Raw genomic sequence first — 19,420 nt, forward strand, 5'->3', positions numbered from 1 at the left:
TCCATCCAGTTCATCCTTAAAAATAAATAAATAAAATAAAAAATAATCGTACAATCCAAATACCCAATTTTATGCCCACAATTGATCCAGAGGAAGGTGAAAAAAAAACCCAGCAGAGCATGCTCCAATTTGCTACAGCAGGGGAAAAAAATTCCTTCCTGATCCCCCAAGAGGCGATCGGATTTTCCCTGGATCAACTTTACCTATGTTAGTACCTAGTTATATTATGTACCATCAGGAAAGTATCCAGGCCTTTCTTAAAGCAATCTACTGAGCTGGCCAGAACCACCTCTGGCGGGAGTCTATTCCACATTTTCACAGCTCTAACTGTGAAGAAACCTTTCCGTACTTGAAGATGAAATCTCTTTTCCTCTAGACGTAAAGAGTGCCCCCGTGTCCTCTGGGTTGACCGTACAGAGAACAACTCAACACCAAGTTCACTATATGGACCCCTAATGTATTTGAACATGTTGATCATATCCCCCCTTATTCTCCTCTTCTCAAGAGTGAATAAATTTAGTTCCTCTAATCTCTCCTCATAGCTGAGCTCCTCCATGTCTCTTATCAGTTTGGCTGCCCTTCTCTGCACTTTCTCCAGTTCCCCGATATCCTTTTTGAGAACTGGTGCCCAAAACTGAACGGCATATTCCAGGTGAGGTCTTACTAAAGTCGATGAGACTACAAGGGCGTCTGCTCAGGATCCAGTCAGACAACGCCACGGCAGTGGCATATGTCATCCATCAAGGAGGAACAAGAAGCTCGGCTGCAGCACGGGAGGTCGCTCGCATCCTTCAATGGGCAGAGCGACATGTACTGGCCCTATTGGCCATTTACATCCCCGGAGTGGAGAACTGGCAGGTGGACTACCTAAGTCGCCAGATGCTGGACCCAGGAGAATGGGCGCTGCATCCGGAGGTGTTCAGGCTACTGTGTCTGCAATGGGGCATACCAGGCATGGATCTTCTGGCCTCCCATCTCAATCGGAAGGTGGCGAGATTCGTATCCAGGACAAGAGATCCTTGGACAGACGCGCTGGAGGCTCCATGGGATCAGTACCGACTGATCTATACCTTTCCTCCGCTAAAGCTACTACCACATCTGCGCCGCAGAGTGGAGGCTGAGGGGATTCCAGTAATTCTGATTGCCCCAGATTGGCCATGGTGCCCCTGGTACGCCGACCTAGTACGGCTGGCTGCGCATACTCCCTGGCGACTACCGATGCGAGAAGAACTGTCTCAAGGTCCGATTCTCCATCCTGCTTTACCATCGCTGGTTTTAACAGCATGGTTGTTGAGAGCCAGGTGCTAAGAACCTGGGGCCAATCGGACTTGGTGATTTCAAATATGTTGAGAGCACGGAAATCTTCTTCTCGGAAGATATATCATCGTACCTGGAAGGCATACATCTCTGTGAGGAGAAAGGATGGCGTCCGCACACCTATTACATTTTCAGGATCCTGCTGTTTCTACAGCGAGGAGTAGACCAGAACTTGTCTTTGAGCACCATTAAAGGACAAATGTCAGCCTTGGCTGTCTTTTTACAGCGACCTTTGGCGTCTCCCTCTCTAGTGAGCACCTTTGTTCAGGGGGTCCGGCATGTAGTTCCTCCGGTGCGTCCACCGGTACCCCTGTGGGATCTGAACCTGGTGTTATCGGCGCTTCAGAAACCGCCGTTTGAGGATATCAGAAAAATTCCCTTATTGACTCTTTCCCAGAAAGTGGTCTTTCTAATGGCCATTGCATCGGCCAGGAGGGTTTCGGAACTGGCGGCCTTGCCCTGCTGTATCTTGTTATCCATAGGATAAGGTGATGTTGCGTCCGCAACCTTCTTTTCTGCCAAAGGTGGTTCCGGCGTTCCACATCAATGAACACATTGTTTTACCATCTCTTTGTCCTAAACCAACCCATCCTAAGGAGGTGGCCCTTCATTGCCCGGATGTGGTCCGGGCTCTAAGGGTGTATTTGTCTGCCACGGCTCCCTTTCGGAAGTCAGACACGCTTTTTTCGGTAACTGGTCCTAAAAAAGGTATGGCGGTCTCATCAGCCACCATTTCCAGGTGGATCAGACAAATTCTGGTACAGGCCTACGCCTTGAAGGGGCAGGTGCCCCCCCTTTTCCTGTCACGCCCCATTCCACCAGGGCAATTGGAACCTCTTCGGCTTTCCGACATCAAGCGTCAGTTGCTAAAGTGTGTAAGGCGGCGACTTGGTCATCCGTTCACACTTTTACAAAATTCTACATGTGGATGTAAGTGCATCGGCTGATGCCTGTTTTGGCCGCAAAGTTTTGCAGGCGGCCGTATAATATTGCAATTGCACTTCGTTTTTTCTGGGTTTTTTTTATTAGAAAATACAGTTACCTTTGAGTATAATGCACTGTTGCATTGTTAGCCACAAGTTCTGATGCAGATAGAGGAGGTGGTGACTCCCCTGTTAGGGAGCACTTCTGGTTGTGGGTGAAGTTTTTTTATGCTGTTTCCCCCTCCTCGTTATGGCACTGCTTGGGGACGTCCCTATGGTCAAGAATAAAGGAGCTGTGTCAGTCAGTGAACGAAAGAGAAAATAGTTTTTTTGTACCGTAAAATCCTTTTCTTTGAAGTCCACTGATTGACACAGCACCCTCCCCTCCTATTGATTAAGTTACACTGCTTGTTAACGTACTGAGGCTGCAGGAAGCAGGCTGGAGGGTTGTTAATGATGGACCACCCCTTGGGCGAAACTAGAAAGTTCTGTTTTTGTACATGTTAACCTGTTCTGCCTAGTCCTCTCCTCAAGGTGGCGTAACAACCCTATGGTCAAGAATAAAGGAGCTGTGTCAGTCAGTGAACTTAAGAGAAATGGATTTTACGGTGAGTACAAAAATCCTATTTTTACTTTCATCTGACCATTACACCTTTTTTCAAGTGGTCTCAGAATCTTCAAGGTGCATTTAAGCTGGTCAGATGAGACTAAAATGTAATTATTTGGTCTCAACACCAAATATGTCTGGCGGAAATCCAATACAGCTCACCATCCAAATAACACCATTCCTACAGTAAAGAATGGAGGTGGTAATATCTTGTTATGGGGGTTTTTCCTCTGCAGCAGGGACTGAAGTACTTTTCGGGATAAAAGAAAAATGGATCGGGCAAAATACGTCTGAACTCTTGAAGTTTACCTTCCGACATATCAATGACCTAAAGCACACAGCAAAAATTACTACACAGTGGTTGAAGGAAAAAAAAGTGAATGTCCTTGCGTGGCCTAGTCAAAGCCCAGACTTCAACGCCTTTGAAAATCTGTGGAATGCCTTGGAGACTGCAGTCCACAAACGGTCACCATGAAAATGAAAGAAGTATGAGAAAGGCAAAGTAAATAGTGTAGATTACCCATGTGCTGTTATGCCTTTTCTTTCTTTCCTCCGTGCTTTAGTTTGTGCAGTAGAGACATTTGAAGTTTCAGGAAACGGACAGTATTGGTCATCTTTCGGTTTTAAAGGGGTGGATACAACTCCAGCAATCAAACCCCTGTTTCAGCCCCTCCTTTTTGACATGTGGCTGCCCTTGGCAAATGGGCAAACTAATAGCATACACGCCCTTCACCTGCTTCCATTTTCATGGCAACCCATCAACTCACTATCAGCAGGGAGCAGAGGAGGCATGAGAAGCTGTGCCCTGTCTTGACATCCCCCAGCTCTCCTGTCTGAGGGCTACACGTTCAACAGCAGTCCATGTCTTCTCTCCACCACCTCCTCTGATACTTCCTGGGCTTCAAATTTTTTGTCTCCTCAGATCCCCCCCCCCCCCCCCCCCCAATCAATCACAGTGAGGAGAAGGAAGGGGGTGGATGCAGACTCCCATTGTCAGCATGAAACACTAGGAAAGTCTGTAGTCCCTCCCACAGGTAATTAACTCTATTTTAAAAGAAATGGTCCACTTCTCAGAGGCCAGGAAAGAGTTTTAGGTAGTAGTAGCTCATAAGGATTAAGATTTAGAAGGAAAAAAAATGAAACCCATACTTCCCTTTAACTGAACTTGAGCCGTTCTGCAAAGAACAGTGGTGAAGTATTGAAAAGTCTAGATGTGCAAAGTTAGTGGAGACATAACCCAACAGACTAAAGGCTCTAATTAAAGCAAAAGGTGGTCCAACAAAACACTGACGGGGTGATCCTTTTTTCTAACTCTGTGATTCTGTTTTTTAATTTTAATTTTATTTTTTCCTGACATGTTGGTGTTATATCTTTCACTTGGATGTTATAAGTTGCACTAGTAAATACAGCTGGAGAAAACAGAATGTGATTATTTTAAAGGGGGGTGCTTCTTTTCCTTACCCACTATAGTGCATGTAGTGCAGATAGTACAGAGTGCATGTCAACAACAAGAAAAATTCCTAGCTCAACTTGCCAGCCTGCAACTAACCAAATTATGTTATGTCTAACAATTCACGTTAAAAAAAGAAAAAACGGGTAGTTAGTTTACACACATTTGCAAATACATGCGTAAGCTGAAGGGCACCCCAGTATTATCTGCAGTCCCAGCTATAAAATGTGAGATCCTCCATAGTAGGAGTGCATATAAAATAATGGATAAATTGAGAGCAGGTATGCCTGGAGGCAGGCCATAAGTTTTTAAAGGCACACTGAACACCCAGCAAATAGCACAATGGCATTGAAGGTGTTCAGTGCACACCCTCACCAAATAACCAATGTTGCAAACAAATGGCAACTGCTCAAACCTTTAAATGTCCTTAAAGGGGTTGTAAAGGTTTTTTTTTTTTTTTTCACCTTTAAGGTTACAAGTTTTTTTTTTTGTCTTTTTTTGCATTAAAGTGAAATAACCCCCCCACCGTTTTACTTACCTGAGCCCTGGAACTTAACCCGGCGGGGACACGCTGCCTCTCTGCCCAGGGTTCTTGGCTCTTGATTGGATAGATTGATAGCAGTGCAGCCATTGGCTTCTGCTGCTGTCAATCAAATCCAATGAAGCAGGCGCCGGGGGCGGGGCCGAGTCCAGCATTTGGCCTCTATAGACGCCGAATGCTGGACTCTGGAGAGCACCCGCAAGGTAATCCCTCGTGAGAGCGCTTCCCCCATGGGGTTATCTGAAAGCTTCTGGGGGACCCCAGAAGAGCAGGTTCAGGCCACTCTGTGCAAAATGAGCTGCACAGTGGAGGTAAGTATGTTTGTTATTTAAAAAGAAAAAAAAATGACCCTTACAATAACTTTAACATCAAGGAGCATATGGAAGGGCGACAACAGCAACAGAAAAATTCCCAAAATGTATAGAGTTAGCATAGGGAAGCATATATCTATCTATAGGGAAGAGGGTAGATTTGGACCAATTTATTTTTATAACATCGTAGGAGCCATAAAGAATTGTTGGGAACCCTCGCGCTAACAAGTGAACAAATGGACGAAATAAATGTGTTTAAATATATAAGTAAGAACTGCTGCTAGACCTAAAGTGTACACGGTACACAAAAAATGGGTATGAATAAATAGTGATCAGTACAACTTCCTATATCTAAATAAAGAAATAACTTTTGCAAATAAATACACAATAACAATATAAATGACTAATTGCTGTGCAATGTGAAAAAAAGGTCCTTTCAAACAATGTGCCAAAAAGTCACATGATAAACAATTCTTCTGTGTGTAATTGTCGTGGTCTGAATCTTCAACTCCAAATCTCTCAAGGAAACTTTGGTTCCTGGTGATGCTGGACTCGGTTGAAGATTTCCAATAGTGTCACCGACTTTCAAGGCTCCCAATCATATGGTGGTTTCAAAGTTTTCAAATATTATATAAGAATAAAGAAAAAGCCTCCTATAGCGTAAAAACATTAAGATTAACAAGATTTATTAAATGCCAAAAAGGTTATGAAAGCAATAATAGTGCAAACAGTGCGTTGTATACAGAGTTGTAGACACCTCCTTGCATCACTTCCGTTTCTCTCTATATCAGGCGTGGCCAGATATACCGAAGGAACCGGAAGTGATGTAAGAGTTGTCTACAACACATTGTTTGTACTAATATTGCTTTTATAACCGCTTTTAATGTAAAAGCCCACTTTGGCATTTAATAAATTTTGTTTATCTTAATATTTTTACGCTATGGGAGCCTTTTTATTTATCCCTATATAATATTTGAAAACCTTTAAACCATCATATGATTGGGAACCTTGAAAGTCGGTGACACTATTGGAAATCCTCAACTGAGTCCATTATCACCAAGAAACTCCTTGAGAGATTTGGAGTTGGAGATTCAATCTTTCTCTAGACCAGGGATATGCAATTAGCGGACCTCCAGCTGTTGCAGAACTACAAGTCCCATGAAGCATAGCAAGATTCTGACAGCTACAAACATGACACCCAGAGGCAGAGCATGATGGGACTTGTAGTTTTGCAACAGCTGGAGGTCCGCTAATTGCATATCACTGCTCTAGACGATCATTAAGGCTGATTGTAGCTCTGGGACCATTAAGTTAACAAGGACCATGAAGATTACACACAAAAGAATTTGTCACATGACTTTGGGCACATTGTTTGAAAGAACCTTTTTTTCACATTGCACATCAATTAGTCATTTATATTGTTGTTGTGTGTTTATTTGCCACAGTTATTTCTTTATTTAGATATAGGAAGTTGCGTCGATCACCATTTATTCATAGTATGAACCATACTTGTAAAATGTCTGTAGGGTGGCATACAGGGAGGACTGGGCATCATTCAGACACAATAAGGCATCATTGTGTATGACCGTTTGTCCTCCAGTGACCCAACCCGCAAACTGTGGATAGCTGGATTAAAGATGCTTACTTACATGTCCCCTTTCCATTCCATTGCATCAGCATTTCCTACATTTGGCTGTGAGGCTTCTACAATACCAGTTTGTGGGTCTGCCCTTCAAGATTTCACCAAAGGTGCTAGTTTCTGTACTAGATATTCTGACAATCTGACAACAGACATTTTGTTGCGGGAACAGTCAGCGTTGGCTCTGACAGACAAGATAAAGTTGGCCAGCCAGATGTTACAGCGATTCAGATAGATATAGAATATTTAGAAATTGTTGGAGTCGTTTGACGTATATGGGTCTAGTTCTCGATGTAATAAAATGTATTGAGGGACACGGGTCCCATCCCTCTGTGTTCATGATTATGGTCTCTTTAATGCTTTGCTGCAAAACCAAAGCATGCTGTGGGAGTGCTTATTCTTGGGTGGCCTACAGCTTTTTTGTTTGCCTGTAAGCAATTCTCCTGTGGATAACAGTATAATCCAAAAGTGAAAGTCTTCCTGTGTGAGCTCCAAGAAAGGGTTTTTACTGTGAGTATGAAAATCCTATTATTGACCATTTTATTTTAAGGTACTGTTTTAATACTATTCAAACATAATAGCTTGAATCAACATTAAAACAAATTTGAATAAAAAATGTATTTAAATAGTGGTATTACCATCCAACTAAAAGCGCCAGTAAAGCCATAACCTAAATAGATTTTTATAAATTTGAAAGCTGAGCAGATGTACAAAAATATGAATTTATTAATGTATTCCTGTGGTATCATCTGTATTTCAAAGCAACTGGACTTAATTCTTAAATCTGTTTAGGGATTGTTATGGTATGCCCTTTCAGTGCATGGTTTCAGGTGGTTATTTAAAAAAAAGTTAGAACTCAAATCATTTTGTGAAACATTAACCTGGAAAGAAATAAAACATGCATTTATGTAACAAAAATCTTTGTGTGAGGTTAATCTATATGCCATTATGACATAATTTGTCTCTTTGATGTAATTACAGCCTGTATTACTGGACAGCAGCAGTATACTTCCAGACAGGATCCTATTGATGGACACATTTTTCCAGATTCTTATTTATCATGGCGAAGTAAGTCTGGAACTATAGGACACCGTCCATATTTCCACACATTGGGGGAGATTTACTAAAACTAGTGTACACGGAATCTGGTGCAGCTGTGCATAATAACCTTTTAGTCTCTAACTTGAGCTTGTTCAGTTGAGGTTGGACAATAAAACCTACAAGCTGAGTGTTTTCTGTGCACAGCTACACCAGATTCTGTGTGCACCAGTTTTAGTAAATCTCCCCCATCATTTCTGTTTGTGAATAGATCTAACAGTTTAACATGTTAACCTCTGTCTTGGTATACAGACTATTGCACAGTGGAGGAAGGCAGGATACCAAGACATGCCAGAGTATGAGAATTTTCGGAATTTATTACAAGCTCCAGTGGATGATGGGCAAGAAATACTTCACTCTCGTTTCCCAATGCCTCGTTATGTAGACACTGAGCATGGAGGAAGCCAGGTAAGGCATGAATATGATTGCTGACTGTGAGAAACCTATTGGAACTGACACTTTGGTATGAGGCTGTCTGTATTGAACAGGTAGCAACAGGTGTGCAGTGGGTGAACTTTGTTACAAACAGGTTACAATAAAGGTGTTTTTTTTTCACTTAAAGCTGAAATAAATATGATAACAGTGGATGTTCCCCTAACAGTATGTTCTGTAGCTGCCCTGAGAATCTTCTGTATGGGAAGCCAGGGATAATGTTTATATTGTTTTGTCTTGAGCTTTTGAATGGAAAAAAAAAAGTGTTCAACTGGCTTCTGTGGGGCAGTTTCCAAGTGGTTGTAAAGTTTATTTTTTGGTTCTCTTAACCACTTTCCATCCACCTTGCGTACATGTACTGTGGCAGGTCGCTCTATTGCGCAAAATGATATACCTGTACTTCATTTCGTGCAATAGCTACCGCCGGTGGTGCAGTCACGCACTAATTGGACAGAGGGGGAGCCAATCAGCGGGTCCGGTGGATCTAACGGCTGCCAGCCACCCGCGATTGTTCCCGAGAGAGTCAGAGCATTTACCCCTTTGATCGCCCCTGATGTTAACCCCTTCACTGACAGTGTCAGTACATTAACATGCATATTTTTAGCACTGCTCACTGTAATAATATCACTGGTGCCAAAAAAGAGTCACTTGGTGTTCGATTTGTCTGCAGCAATGTCAGTCCCGCTAAAAATCGCTGATTGCTACCATTACTAGTAAAAATAAATAAATATAAATTTCATAAAAATATCCCATAGTTTATAGACTCTAACTTTTGTGAAAACCAATCAATATACATCTATTACACTAATATTATCTCAATTAGATTTTTTGCATTTTTTTATTGGATGTGTTTTTATAGCATAAAGTAAAAAATATTGTGTTTTTGTTTATAGCATAAAAAATGAAAACCACAGAGGTGATCAAATACCACCAAAAGAGAGCTGAATTTGTATGGAAACAAGGCCATAAATTTTATTTGGGTACAGTGTCACACAACCGCACAATTGTCAGTTAAAGCAACGCGGTGCCATATCGCAAAAAAATTGCCTGTTCATTGGGGGGTAAAACCTTCCATGGCTGAAGTGGTTAACATAACAAAACATGTTATACTTGCCTGCTCTGTACAATGGTTTTGTACAGAGCTGCCTCAAACCTCCTTTTCTGGGGTGTCCCACTGGTGCTCGAGGTTCCGAAAGTCCCTTGCTTTGGAAGTGCATGTGCGGGCTCGCTCCCAAGTTGGTTTGAGTGCATCCATAGACACGCACAGCGTGGCTCGGCCCTGGCCCTGCTATTTCTTCACAGGCTTTGACCGACAACAGCAGGAGCCAATGACTCCTGCTCCTGTGATAGCAGAACAGGAGAAGAGCTGCAGACGGGCACAGTGCTGGATCGACATGAGGCTCAGGTAAGTATTTAAAGGCGGGTTAGGGTTGTCTTTTGAAATGTGTTTTTTTTTTTTACCTTAATGCAGAAAATGCATTGAGGTAAAAGATATAACTTTTTGCATTTTAGACCTCATGCATACTAGACATTTTTACAGCTGCTCCTAGGGGCATCTGGTGTTTTTTTCCTGCTTCTAAACTGCCCTGCATGTTAGCCTATGTGTTCATGCACGCACAGGCTTTTAGCAGCGTTTAGAGATGGGAAAAATTCCCACTGCCAGTGCGTCCAGGAGCAGCATAGTTTTGGCAGAAAAAATGCTTCCCGCTACTAAAAGCTGATAAATTGTAATTTATTTCAATGGCCAGAATAAATTATTTATTCTTGCCAATGAAATGAATTATTGCCCAAGACCTTGACGCCTATAAAAGCTTTTACTAGCATCAGGCATTTTTTCTGCAAAAACACTGCTGGCTTATAGGAGAGTTCAAATGAATGTTCTGTGTGCATATGAGGCCTTATAATCATCATCTATAATGACTATAATAATTTCTATACAATTGAAAGGAAAGGTTTTGGCAAAACTAGTTAAATTACATGTTTTTGGTAGATACAAATAAGTCATTTTTAAATATACTGTATAGCATTAATTTAAATAATACCTGGTGAGCCTATCATGAAGTATTTTGTTCAGGCACTTCCTGTGATAACGAGACAACTCTCTCTCAAGTGTGCCCCTGCATTGTTGCCCTGTTACATGATCCTTTGATGGAGACTAAAAGTGGTCTTGCTTACACACATTGCACACTGTTATTACTATCAGGAAGCCTGTCCTGAGCAATGATGTGTGTCTGACACTGGTGCAAGTTTAAGTGGACAGGAAGTGGCAGAAAGGGGTTAGAGGTGATCAACAGCATGAAAAATGGTGAAGACTATATGATATGTAAAAGGCCAGGGCAGATTTTAAAGAAACATGCAGGAAAATTCAATAAGACTGGAGCTTCTAGCTTTTATTTTTAAAGCTTAACTGAAAAAGCTTATGTTAGAAGCTTATTATTATATGACATGCATAGTTAAAATTAAACGTAAACTTGGTGCAGCACTGTATCAAAATTTAAATTAAATAAAACATTTATAATGCTAGCAGTGCGAATAACTGTAAACAATATATGCAATCAATACACTGTGCCATAGTGCAATCACTGTGCTGCACTCAGGGAATATTGCATAAACATCGGTCCAAATCCAAAATGCCAAATGACTGATTAAGAAAATGTTCTTCCAAAACTTGTTAAAGTGCTAAAGAATCACATGCACAGACTTTTTGTAAAAACACTTTCTCTATCGTTCATTGACGGACACAGCAGCTCTTCTTGACCTTTAGGAGAGGACTAGGCAGAAAGTGTTAGAAACAGCAACAGGGGGCGGTCCTACTGGCTATAACCCCTCACACTGTATCCAGCAGCTCAGTTTTTTTTTTTTTGCCTTGCCTAGGACCTGGATTCCAATGGGACCATTGGTCCTGGGAATTTTTTTCTTTTTTCTGCTTTTTTGATTCCTGTGATCTTCAATCAACAACCGGGCTGGGTGACAGGCTGGATAATATAGATCCTTGTAGTCTCTCCAGCCTGGCCATCGAGCAAGAGCAGGCCCTAGCTATGCGCTGGGTCGGCCACGACATGGCACATCTTTTCCAGGGGCAGCCAGTGAGCTATATGCTTTGGGGCTCACATATGACCAGGCTACTGCTGTCTGTGTCACAGTGTGCTGTGGCCAGCAGCCACCCCGTGCTGCTCAGGTGATGGGTCTGTTTGTGAAATGTGCCCAGCAGTTCCTGCAGGAGGATGGAGCAGCTGGGCATTCCCTGGGAGGTCGACTATGGGGTCTCTCACACTCCCTTTCTTCTCTCCCTGTCCTTTCCCTCCTCCCCATGCTATGGGCCGCTGTTTGACTGGGCACATTGGGATGCGATGCATGTACCTGGCCGGAGGTCCTCGGGGGGGGGGGGGGGGGCTCTGGGTCCTGGCAGAACAGTGCGCTTCCACGCAGACACCTCATGGATGGCACAGGGGAGAGCGGACAGCAGCAGCACAGTGCAGTACCTGGGTCAGGGTGGTGAGTCCTGTGGGGGGCCCCTCAATCTATGCAGCTAAAGTCCAGGGTGGACTTTTGTGTGACTTGCATTAGGTCCCTAAGTGGTGACAGGGGAGCGCGGGTCAGCATGGCGTCAGAAGCTGGCGCTTCTTCCTCAGACATTCCTGTGATTGCAACTGGCTCCCCTGCACTTGCGGTGCCTATGGACGCTCTGTCGGTGGTCCTGGAGGCCTTGTTGCCAGGGTGGAAGTGGCGTGCAGGCGCAAGGAGGGTAAAAAACGCCCTCTTCCCCCCCACCGTCTTCTGGGGGAAAGCAGTTCTGATTCAGACTCTGGCCCCGCTGCGACTGGCGGCCCCTGTTCTGATGTATTAGAGGATACTGACCAGGACCGTTCGGACAGTGAGGATGAATCCGTGTCCAGGTTAGCACAGGAAAAGGTGCTTGTAGGAGCACTTATTACAGCAGTGTGGGATACCCTAAAAATTGAGAATACGGTGGGGGCATCTACAGAGGTGTCGGTCCCTTTCAGGTCCCACAAGATGGCCCACACACCTAAGGTGTTTCCTTACCCAACTTCTTTTGATAAGTTTATTTACAGGGAATGGGGAAAACCACAGCAGGCCTTTTCAGTCCCGAAACGAATGGCGGTGCATTACCCCTTTGAGGAGAGTTTCCTGAAGAAATGGACATCTCCTCTGATTGTTGACCCTCCGGTATCCAGGTTAAATAAGGTAACCACAATTCCGGTGGAAGGGACTCCTGCTTTCAAGGACCCTGCTGACTGAAGGGCCGACGCGGTTGCCTGGTCCATGCTTACCATGGTGTGGTCAGCATTGCGGCCAGTGTTAGCCACGACCCTGGTATCGCAGACGCTGACTGAATAGGCTAAATTGTTGCACCGTGAATTGGAGAAGCAACAGGCTTCCCCGGTCATCGTTGAGCTGGCAGACCAGTTGGTGCATGGCCTTAAGTATGTCTCTGATGCGGCCTTAGACACGACCCCCTTGCTCTCTAGAGCCTCAGTATCAGCAGTAGTGCTATGTCGCCTGATTTGGCTGAAATGCTGGTCTGCGGACAGAAAGGTTGTCCTATCTCAGCCCCTCTTTCCTGTGCTCGAGCTGGACTTTGATGGTCAATGGAAAAACTCTCTGACCGGTCGGGTAGTCAAGACACCACACACAAGGTGTGGATGATCAAGAATACAAAGATTTATTCCGGCTTCACAGAATAATATGCAATAAACAAAAAGCGGTCGTATAGGGGGAAGGCCCCGTGAACAACCAATCACATTCAAGCATTATGTTCTATAACGAGTATTAACCTAAAAGATATTCATAGTATTTCTGCCTAGAGACAGACTCAACGTCACAATGTTTGACCTTATCACCTTGGCTTGAGACCAATGTTCACAACACACAATATGTGTTCTTAACGTCTAATAACTAAATGTCAACTCTAACCGCAAACGCATCCTGCTTCACACTATGTCTTAGCACTTCTTGCACAAGCTTAGCATGAGATGAAAACATTTTCTAAAACACTATAGATCTAAAGAGTAACTCTGCATTTCCTTACATACGGACCAGGCATCTAAGAAAGCATTGGCGGACTTGCCCTTCCAGGGAGAGAGGCTATTTGGAGCCTTGCTGGATGACATTATTAAGAATGTTACTGGGGGTAAGAGTACGTTGCTCCCACAGTCCAGGAAAGGTAAGGAGCCACACCGTAGGCAAGGGCCCTCCTTTTCCGCTCAGAAGCGTATTTACTGTCTGCCCAGGTCGGCAGGTAAGTGTTCCCAGTCCGACAAGGTGGGGGGTCACCTTTGGGAGTTTGCAGCTCTGGACCTCCCTGCTTTCTGACCAGTGGGTCTGCAAACTGGTTTCCTCAGGGTGCAAGATAGTTTCTTTCTTGTCCTCCAAACAGATTTTTTCCCTCCAACCTTCATCATCTTCCAGCTCATCGGGAGGCCCTGTTTAGGGCAGTACAGAACCTGCTGCTGTGTGGGGTGATAGTACCTGTACCGACACCTGAAAGGTTTCAGGGGTTCTACTCCAATCTGTTTGTAGTCCCAAAGAAGAAAGGGGTCCGTCCAGTCCTGGACCTCAAGGCCCTCAACAGCTTTGTGAAAGTACAAAGGTTCAGGATGGAATCCGTTCGCTCAGTGGTCACTGCACTCGTTCAGGGGGATTTTCTGGCATCCCTGGACATCAAGTACGCATGCTAGCATGTCCCCATATGCGTCAAGCATCAGAGGTTTCTGTGATTTGTCGGGGACAAGCACTACCAATTTTTAGCTCTCCCTTTTTGGCCTGGCGTCGGCACCGAGGCTCTTCACCAAGGTGCTAGCCCCAATTTTGTCTTCGCTGAGGCAGCGAGGGATCGCAATCGTGGGTTACCTGGACGACCTCTTTCTGAGGGCAGCTTCCGCCTCAGAATTAAGGGAGGATGTGGCAATCGCCTTGAAAACTCTTCAAGAGTTTGGTTGGGTACTGAACCTACAGAAGTCGTCGTTGGTGCCGACTCAACATCTGAAGTACCTGGGCTTGCTTCTGGACTCCTCAGAGGAGAGAGTCTTTCTCCCTTCAGACAAGTTGCAGACTCTTCAAGCTGCAGTAAAGTTGTCGGTTTCCCACAGGTGGTCATCGCTGCGTTTTTGCATGCAAGTCCTGGGTCTCATGGTAGCCACTTTCGAGGCCGTAGCGTATGCTCAATTCCACACTCAAGTCTTGCAAAAGGAGATATTGTCCAAATGGGACTAATCTACTTTGTCCCTGGATTGTCAAATTTGGGTGAGCCAGCTAGACAGGGATTCCCTTTTCTGGTGGCTGAGGTCGCCTTCCCTTCAGTCCGGGAAGTCATTCCTTCTTCTTCATTGAACGGTGATCACAACGGACACCAGTCTGACCGGTTGGGGGTGAAGTTTAGGGCGTACAGTCAGCCCAGGGCTGGTGGACCCAAGAAGAATCCCGCCTGCCGATCAATGTACTGGAGCTTCAGGAAATCAGGTGGTGCCTCTCCACATGGTCACAGAGGCTGCAGGAGCGTCCGGTCAAGATCCAGTTGGACAACGACATAGCAGTGGCGTATGTCAACCATCAAGGATGAACAAGGAGCTCGGCTGCAGCACTGGCGGTCGCGCACATCCTATGGTGGGCAGAACGGTGCGTGTCGGCCATGTACATTCAGGGCATAGAAAACTGGCAAGCAGACTACCAAAGTCCTCAGATGCTGGACCAAGGGGAATGGTCTCTACATCCGGATGTATTTCAGCTCTTTTGCCTAAGATGGGGCATGCCAGATGTGGATCTCCTGGCTTCTCAACTCAATCGGAAGGTACAGAGGTTTGTAGCCAGGTCAAAGGATCCCTGGGCAGACGCAGCAGATGTGTTGGCTGCATGGGAGCATTATCTGCTGATTTATGCCTTCGCCCCACTCAAACTTCTACAACGTATGCTTTGCAGAGTGGAGGCCAAGGGGATTCCGGTGATTCAGATTGGCCTCGGCGTCCGTGGTACGCCGACATAGTACGAATGGTGGCGGATTCCTTGGCGACTGCCGATGCGAGAGGACCTTCTGTTGCAAGGTCCAATATTTCATCTTGCTTTGACAGCGTGGCTGTTGAAAGGCAGGTGCTAAGGGGCCGAGGTCTGTTGGATTCGGTAATATCCACTATGTTGAGGGCACGGAAGTCATCTTCTCAGGAGATTTATCATCGTACGTGGAAGGCCTACATCTCCATGTGTGAGGAGATGGGGTGGCGTCCACATACATATTCACTTTCCAGGATCCTGCTGTTTTTGCAGCGAGGAGTGGATCAGAAACTTGCATTAAGAACCCTTAAGGGGCAGATATCAGCTTTGGCTGTCCTTTTTTCAGCAACCCTTGGCGGCTCATTCATTGGTGAGTACGTTTGTTCAGGGGGTTCGACATGTGAACCCTCCGATTTGCCCACTGCTACCTCCGTGGGATTTGAATCTGGTGCTCTCGGTGCTTCAAAAATTGCCGTTTGAAAACATTAAGGGGATTCCCTTATTGACACTCTCTCAGAAGGTGGTCTTTCTAGTGGCCATTACATCTGCCAGGAGGGTTTCTGAGTTGGCGGCCTTGTCTTGCAAGTCTCCCTACTTGATCCTCCACAAGAATAAGGCGGCGCTGTGTCCGCAGCCTTCGTTTGTTCCAAAGGTTGTTTCGGACTTTCATCTAAATGAGGAAATTGTGCTTCCATCCTTATGTCCTCTGCCGTCACAACCTAAAGAGGTAGCTTTGCATTCCCTGGACGTGGTCCGGGCTCTGCGGGTGTATCTGTCTGCTACGGCTCCTTTTCAGAGGTCGGACTCGTTGATTGTATCAGTGGCTGGTCCAAAGAAGGGACTGGCGGTCTCATCAGCCACCATCTCTCGGTGGATCAGACCGACTGTAGTCCAGGCTTATGCCATAAGGGGAAGGGTGCCTCCCTTTTCGGTCACGGCACATTCTACCAGGGCAATTGGTGCCTCTTGGGCTTTCTGACATCAAGCGTCTGTTTCTCAGGTGTGTAAGGCTGCAACCTGGTTGTCCATTCACACTTTTACTAAATTTTACAAGGTTGATGTGAGTGCATCTTCGGATGCTTGCTTCAGGCCGCAAGGTTTTGCAGGCGGCTGTTTAAGGTTGAAACTCCTCCGTTGAGGAGCTCTGGCTGTTTTGGGTGGAGTTATTGTTGTTTGCTGTTCCCACCCCTCGTTTGCTTTGACACTGCTTGGGGACGTCCCTAAGGTCAAGAAGAGCTGCTCTATCCGTCAATGAACGATAGAGAAAATAGGATTTTTGTACTCACAGTAAAATGCTTTTCTCTGAAGTTCATTGACGGACACAGCGCCCACCCCTCCTATTTCTGTTTGAACTGCTTTTAACGAACTGAGCTGCTGGATGCAGGGTGAGGGGTTTTAGCCAGCAGGACCGCCCCCTGGGCGGTACTGTGCAAGTGTTGCTGTTTATAACACTTTCTCCCTAGTCCTCCCCTAAAGGGGTGATATAACCCCTAAGGTCAAGAAGAGCTGCTCTGTCCGTCAATGAACTACAGAGAAAAGGATTTTACGGTGAGTACAAAAATCCTTCTGTACTTTAAATGGATACATTTTATTCAAAAGCAGGGGAGAGGTCAGCTCCAAAGAAAAAAACCCTGAACACAAAGGTACCAACATCCCTAAAAGTAATAAAACAAGGAAATTGGGTTAATGGGTCTTTAAAGGTACATCATATAAAGAGCGACACAAAATTGTAATATAAAAATATACAAATCATTTATTTAGAAAGGCAAGATAAAAGTAAGGAATGCAGTTAAAATCACAGTCATGGGTATACACACATATCCTAACCCTGACCAATGAAAGCACTGTAACCTGTCAACATGTTTCACCGCGACGGCTTCATCAGGAAAAAGGGGGCGAGGGTATTCAATTAGTAATATAAAGCGGCAAAATATGCTCAACCTTGGATGTATAGAAAAGAAACAAAGACAAACATTAGTACATCACACTTCAAAAAATTAACATAATATAACATTGCACATGGATGACCCCACATCGTCCACAAAGCAATTGAGGCACCTCCACAAATAACCCCCAAAAAAAACAAAAAAAAACACTCCCTACCTCAATGATGAGTCTTGGAGTGAACACAATTGGAAAAATTCCAAAAGGCCCCAGTGACCTGCATCCAAAAAGTCAGATCTCTCGTAGGGAGGGATGTGATTTTTGTTGATTGAATTATCATATAAGGGAGCGGCAATGCCTGCAATATATATTGTACATTAAAATATAATTATATCATTTTGAGGATAGAGAGAGCACAAGTCCATAAAATAAGCTCAAATTAACTGTACTCACCACAATCCCATTGATTTATTAATATGAAAATATCAATGCTGGGAGCTCATGCGGATGGGAAAAGCACAGAGGAAAACATTGGCGTATACTCAATGCATGAATAGGACACACCCATCTAAAAAGTCTGGAACTACATGTAAACACATGTCAAATAATCTGCAATAAAAGAGAATCTCAAATATATCCCAATAGTTTCAAGAAAAGCTTCTCACCTCTGTATGTCTTACTACAATATAGAGGACTGCTCCAGTCTCCCCTAGATGCCAAGGCTAAAGAGATGCATAGAAGTAGTAGAATAGCAAAGAACCAAAAAGGCAAATCCTCAAATCAGGAGAAATGGCTGGAACCGATCTATGCAACAGAGAAAAATATATGCAAGGCATCCTTCAAATTCCATCAAAGTGCCAGGCAGAGATACATCCAGTCTTACTTTAAATCAGATACCTGAAACCACCGTCCGTGTCCCTTATGAGCTCCCAGGTTGTCCAAACACTTCTACACCATATGAGGTTTAAATGTCCTTCCCCGTGGCGCGAAAACACAGCATGTGACGGTGCAATGACACCCCACGAATGCAGGTCCACATATCACGGACTGACGCTCGGAAACTGGAAGTAATGACAACTTCCGGTGCACAGTCTGACACTGCTAAACCTAGCAGTGCAGACATTGCCAGAGAGCAAAACAAATCTGCAGTCTGGAAAGATGTAAATTGTGCAATGTGTCACCGGTAAGCCGTGGAAAACAGGGTACCTCAAGGCGGGCCTGCAGCGGGACAGCACCACCCAAATGAACAGATTGCTAGTCCTAATGCATGCCCTTGGGCGTCCGTACGGGAATCTGGAGACAAGGACCAGAATGGCTGCAGTAAAAGCAGGTGTACATGAAATAGAATTGTGTATATGTGGAGAAAAGAAAAAAAACCCAGACCCACTCAACCCTCCCTCAACTTGCCAACCCAGTTCAAGGGCTTAGTGAGCGTGAATGTTGTCACGCATGTGCATTACAACGCTCAAATTGCCATCAACATTAGCGCTAAGTTAAGTATCAGATATAGAGCAAACTGTATTACTTACGATAAAATTCCTTCCCTATTTGAAGATCATACAACGGCGACATCAACAAAAAACAGCCAGGCACAGACCAGCATGCACGCATAGACGGTCACTGAATAGCTCCAAGGGACAAATGAAATGAAGAATGAAAGTAAGTGGGTGAATCATAAAGTCAATGATATATAGTTGCAAAACACCAACCCAAAACTGAAACATACGCTCATCAATTAGGGTCACCAGTCACAAAAAAGGCTCGTAGCTGATCCCCTCGTTGAGGCCCAGAAAGCAGGTCACCTGTAACATATAAATCTATCTCGTCTCTAACTGGAGAAGTTTGTTATCAATATCCCCCCCACGTTCGTGTTGAGGTAAGTGTTCAAGGCTAAAGAAACCAATGGACTTGAGGTTAAAGTTATGATATAGCCCCACCTGTCGGCTTATAGGCGTTTTCGTCTTACGCTTAGAGATCAGAGATGCATGGTCTCTGATTCTGCGGAAGAGTGGGCGCTTTGTCTTCCCCACATAGAAAGCTCCGCAGCGACATTTCATTAGATATACAGAGCCGACTGAATGACAATTAGTCCTATGTTTGGGAGTCCAAATGTTGTTATTAGGGAGCATGATACGTTTCCCCTCAATAATGAAGGGACAAAAGTTGCATTTACCGCAAGGGTATCCATCGGATTCACGGATAGCACCTATATT

At 44.6% G+C, this 19,420-nt stretch overlaps 1 protein-coding gene across 2 annotated transcripts in view; it reads left to right on the forward strand.

The window, feature by feature from the left end:
• SEC23A (SEC23 homolog A, COPII component) overlaps positions 1-19,420 on the forward strand; it is a 256,161-nt gene that overhangs the window by 213,626 nt on the left and 23,115 nt on the right. For both annotated transcript variants that reach the window (XM_077464838.1, XM_077464839.1), the window contains 2 exons: positions 7,770-7,856; positions 8,139-8,294. In XM_077464838.1, coding sequence (XP_077320964.1) covers positions 7,770-7,856; positions 8,139-8,294 — 243 coding nt within the window. The remainder of the gene's footprint in view (positions 1-7,769; positions 7,857-8,138; positions 8,295-19,420) is intronic.

Source organism: Lithobates pipiens, unplaced genomic scaffold (genome assembly GCF_037356315.1).
Source record: "Lithobates pipiens isolate NorthernLeopardFrog02 unplaced genomic scaffold, aLitPip1_a1.2 Scaffold_30, whole genome shotgun sequence".
In the NCBI taxonomy this organism is placed as follows: domain Eukaryota; kingdom Metazoa; phylum Chordata; class Amphibia; order Anura; family Ranidae; genus Lithobates; species Lithobates pipiens.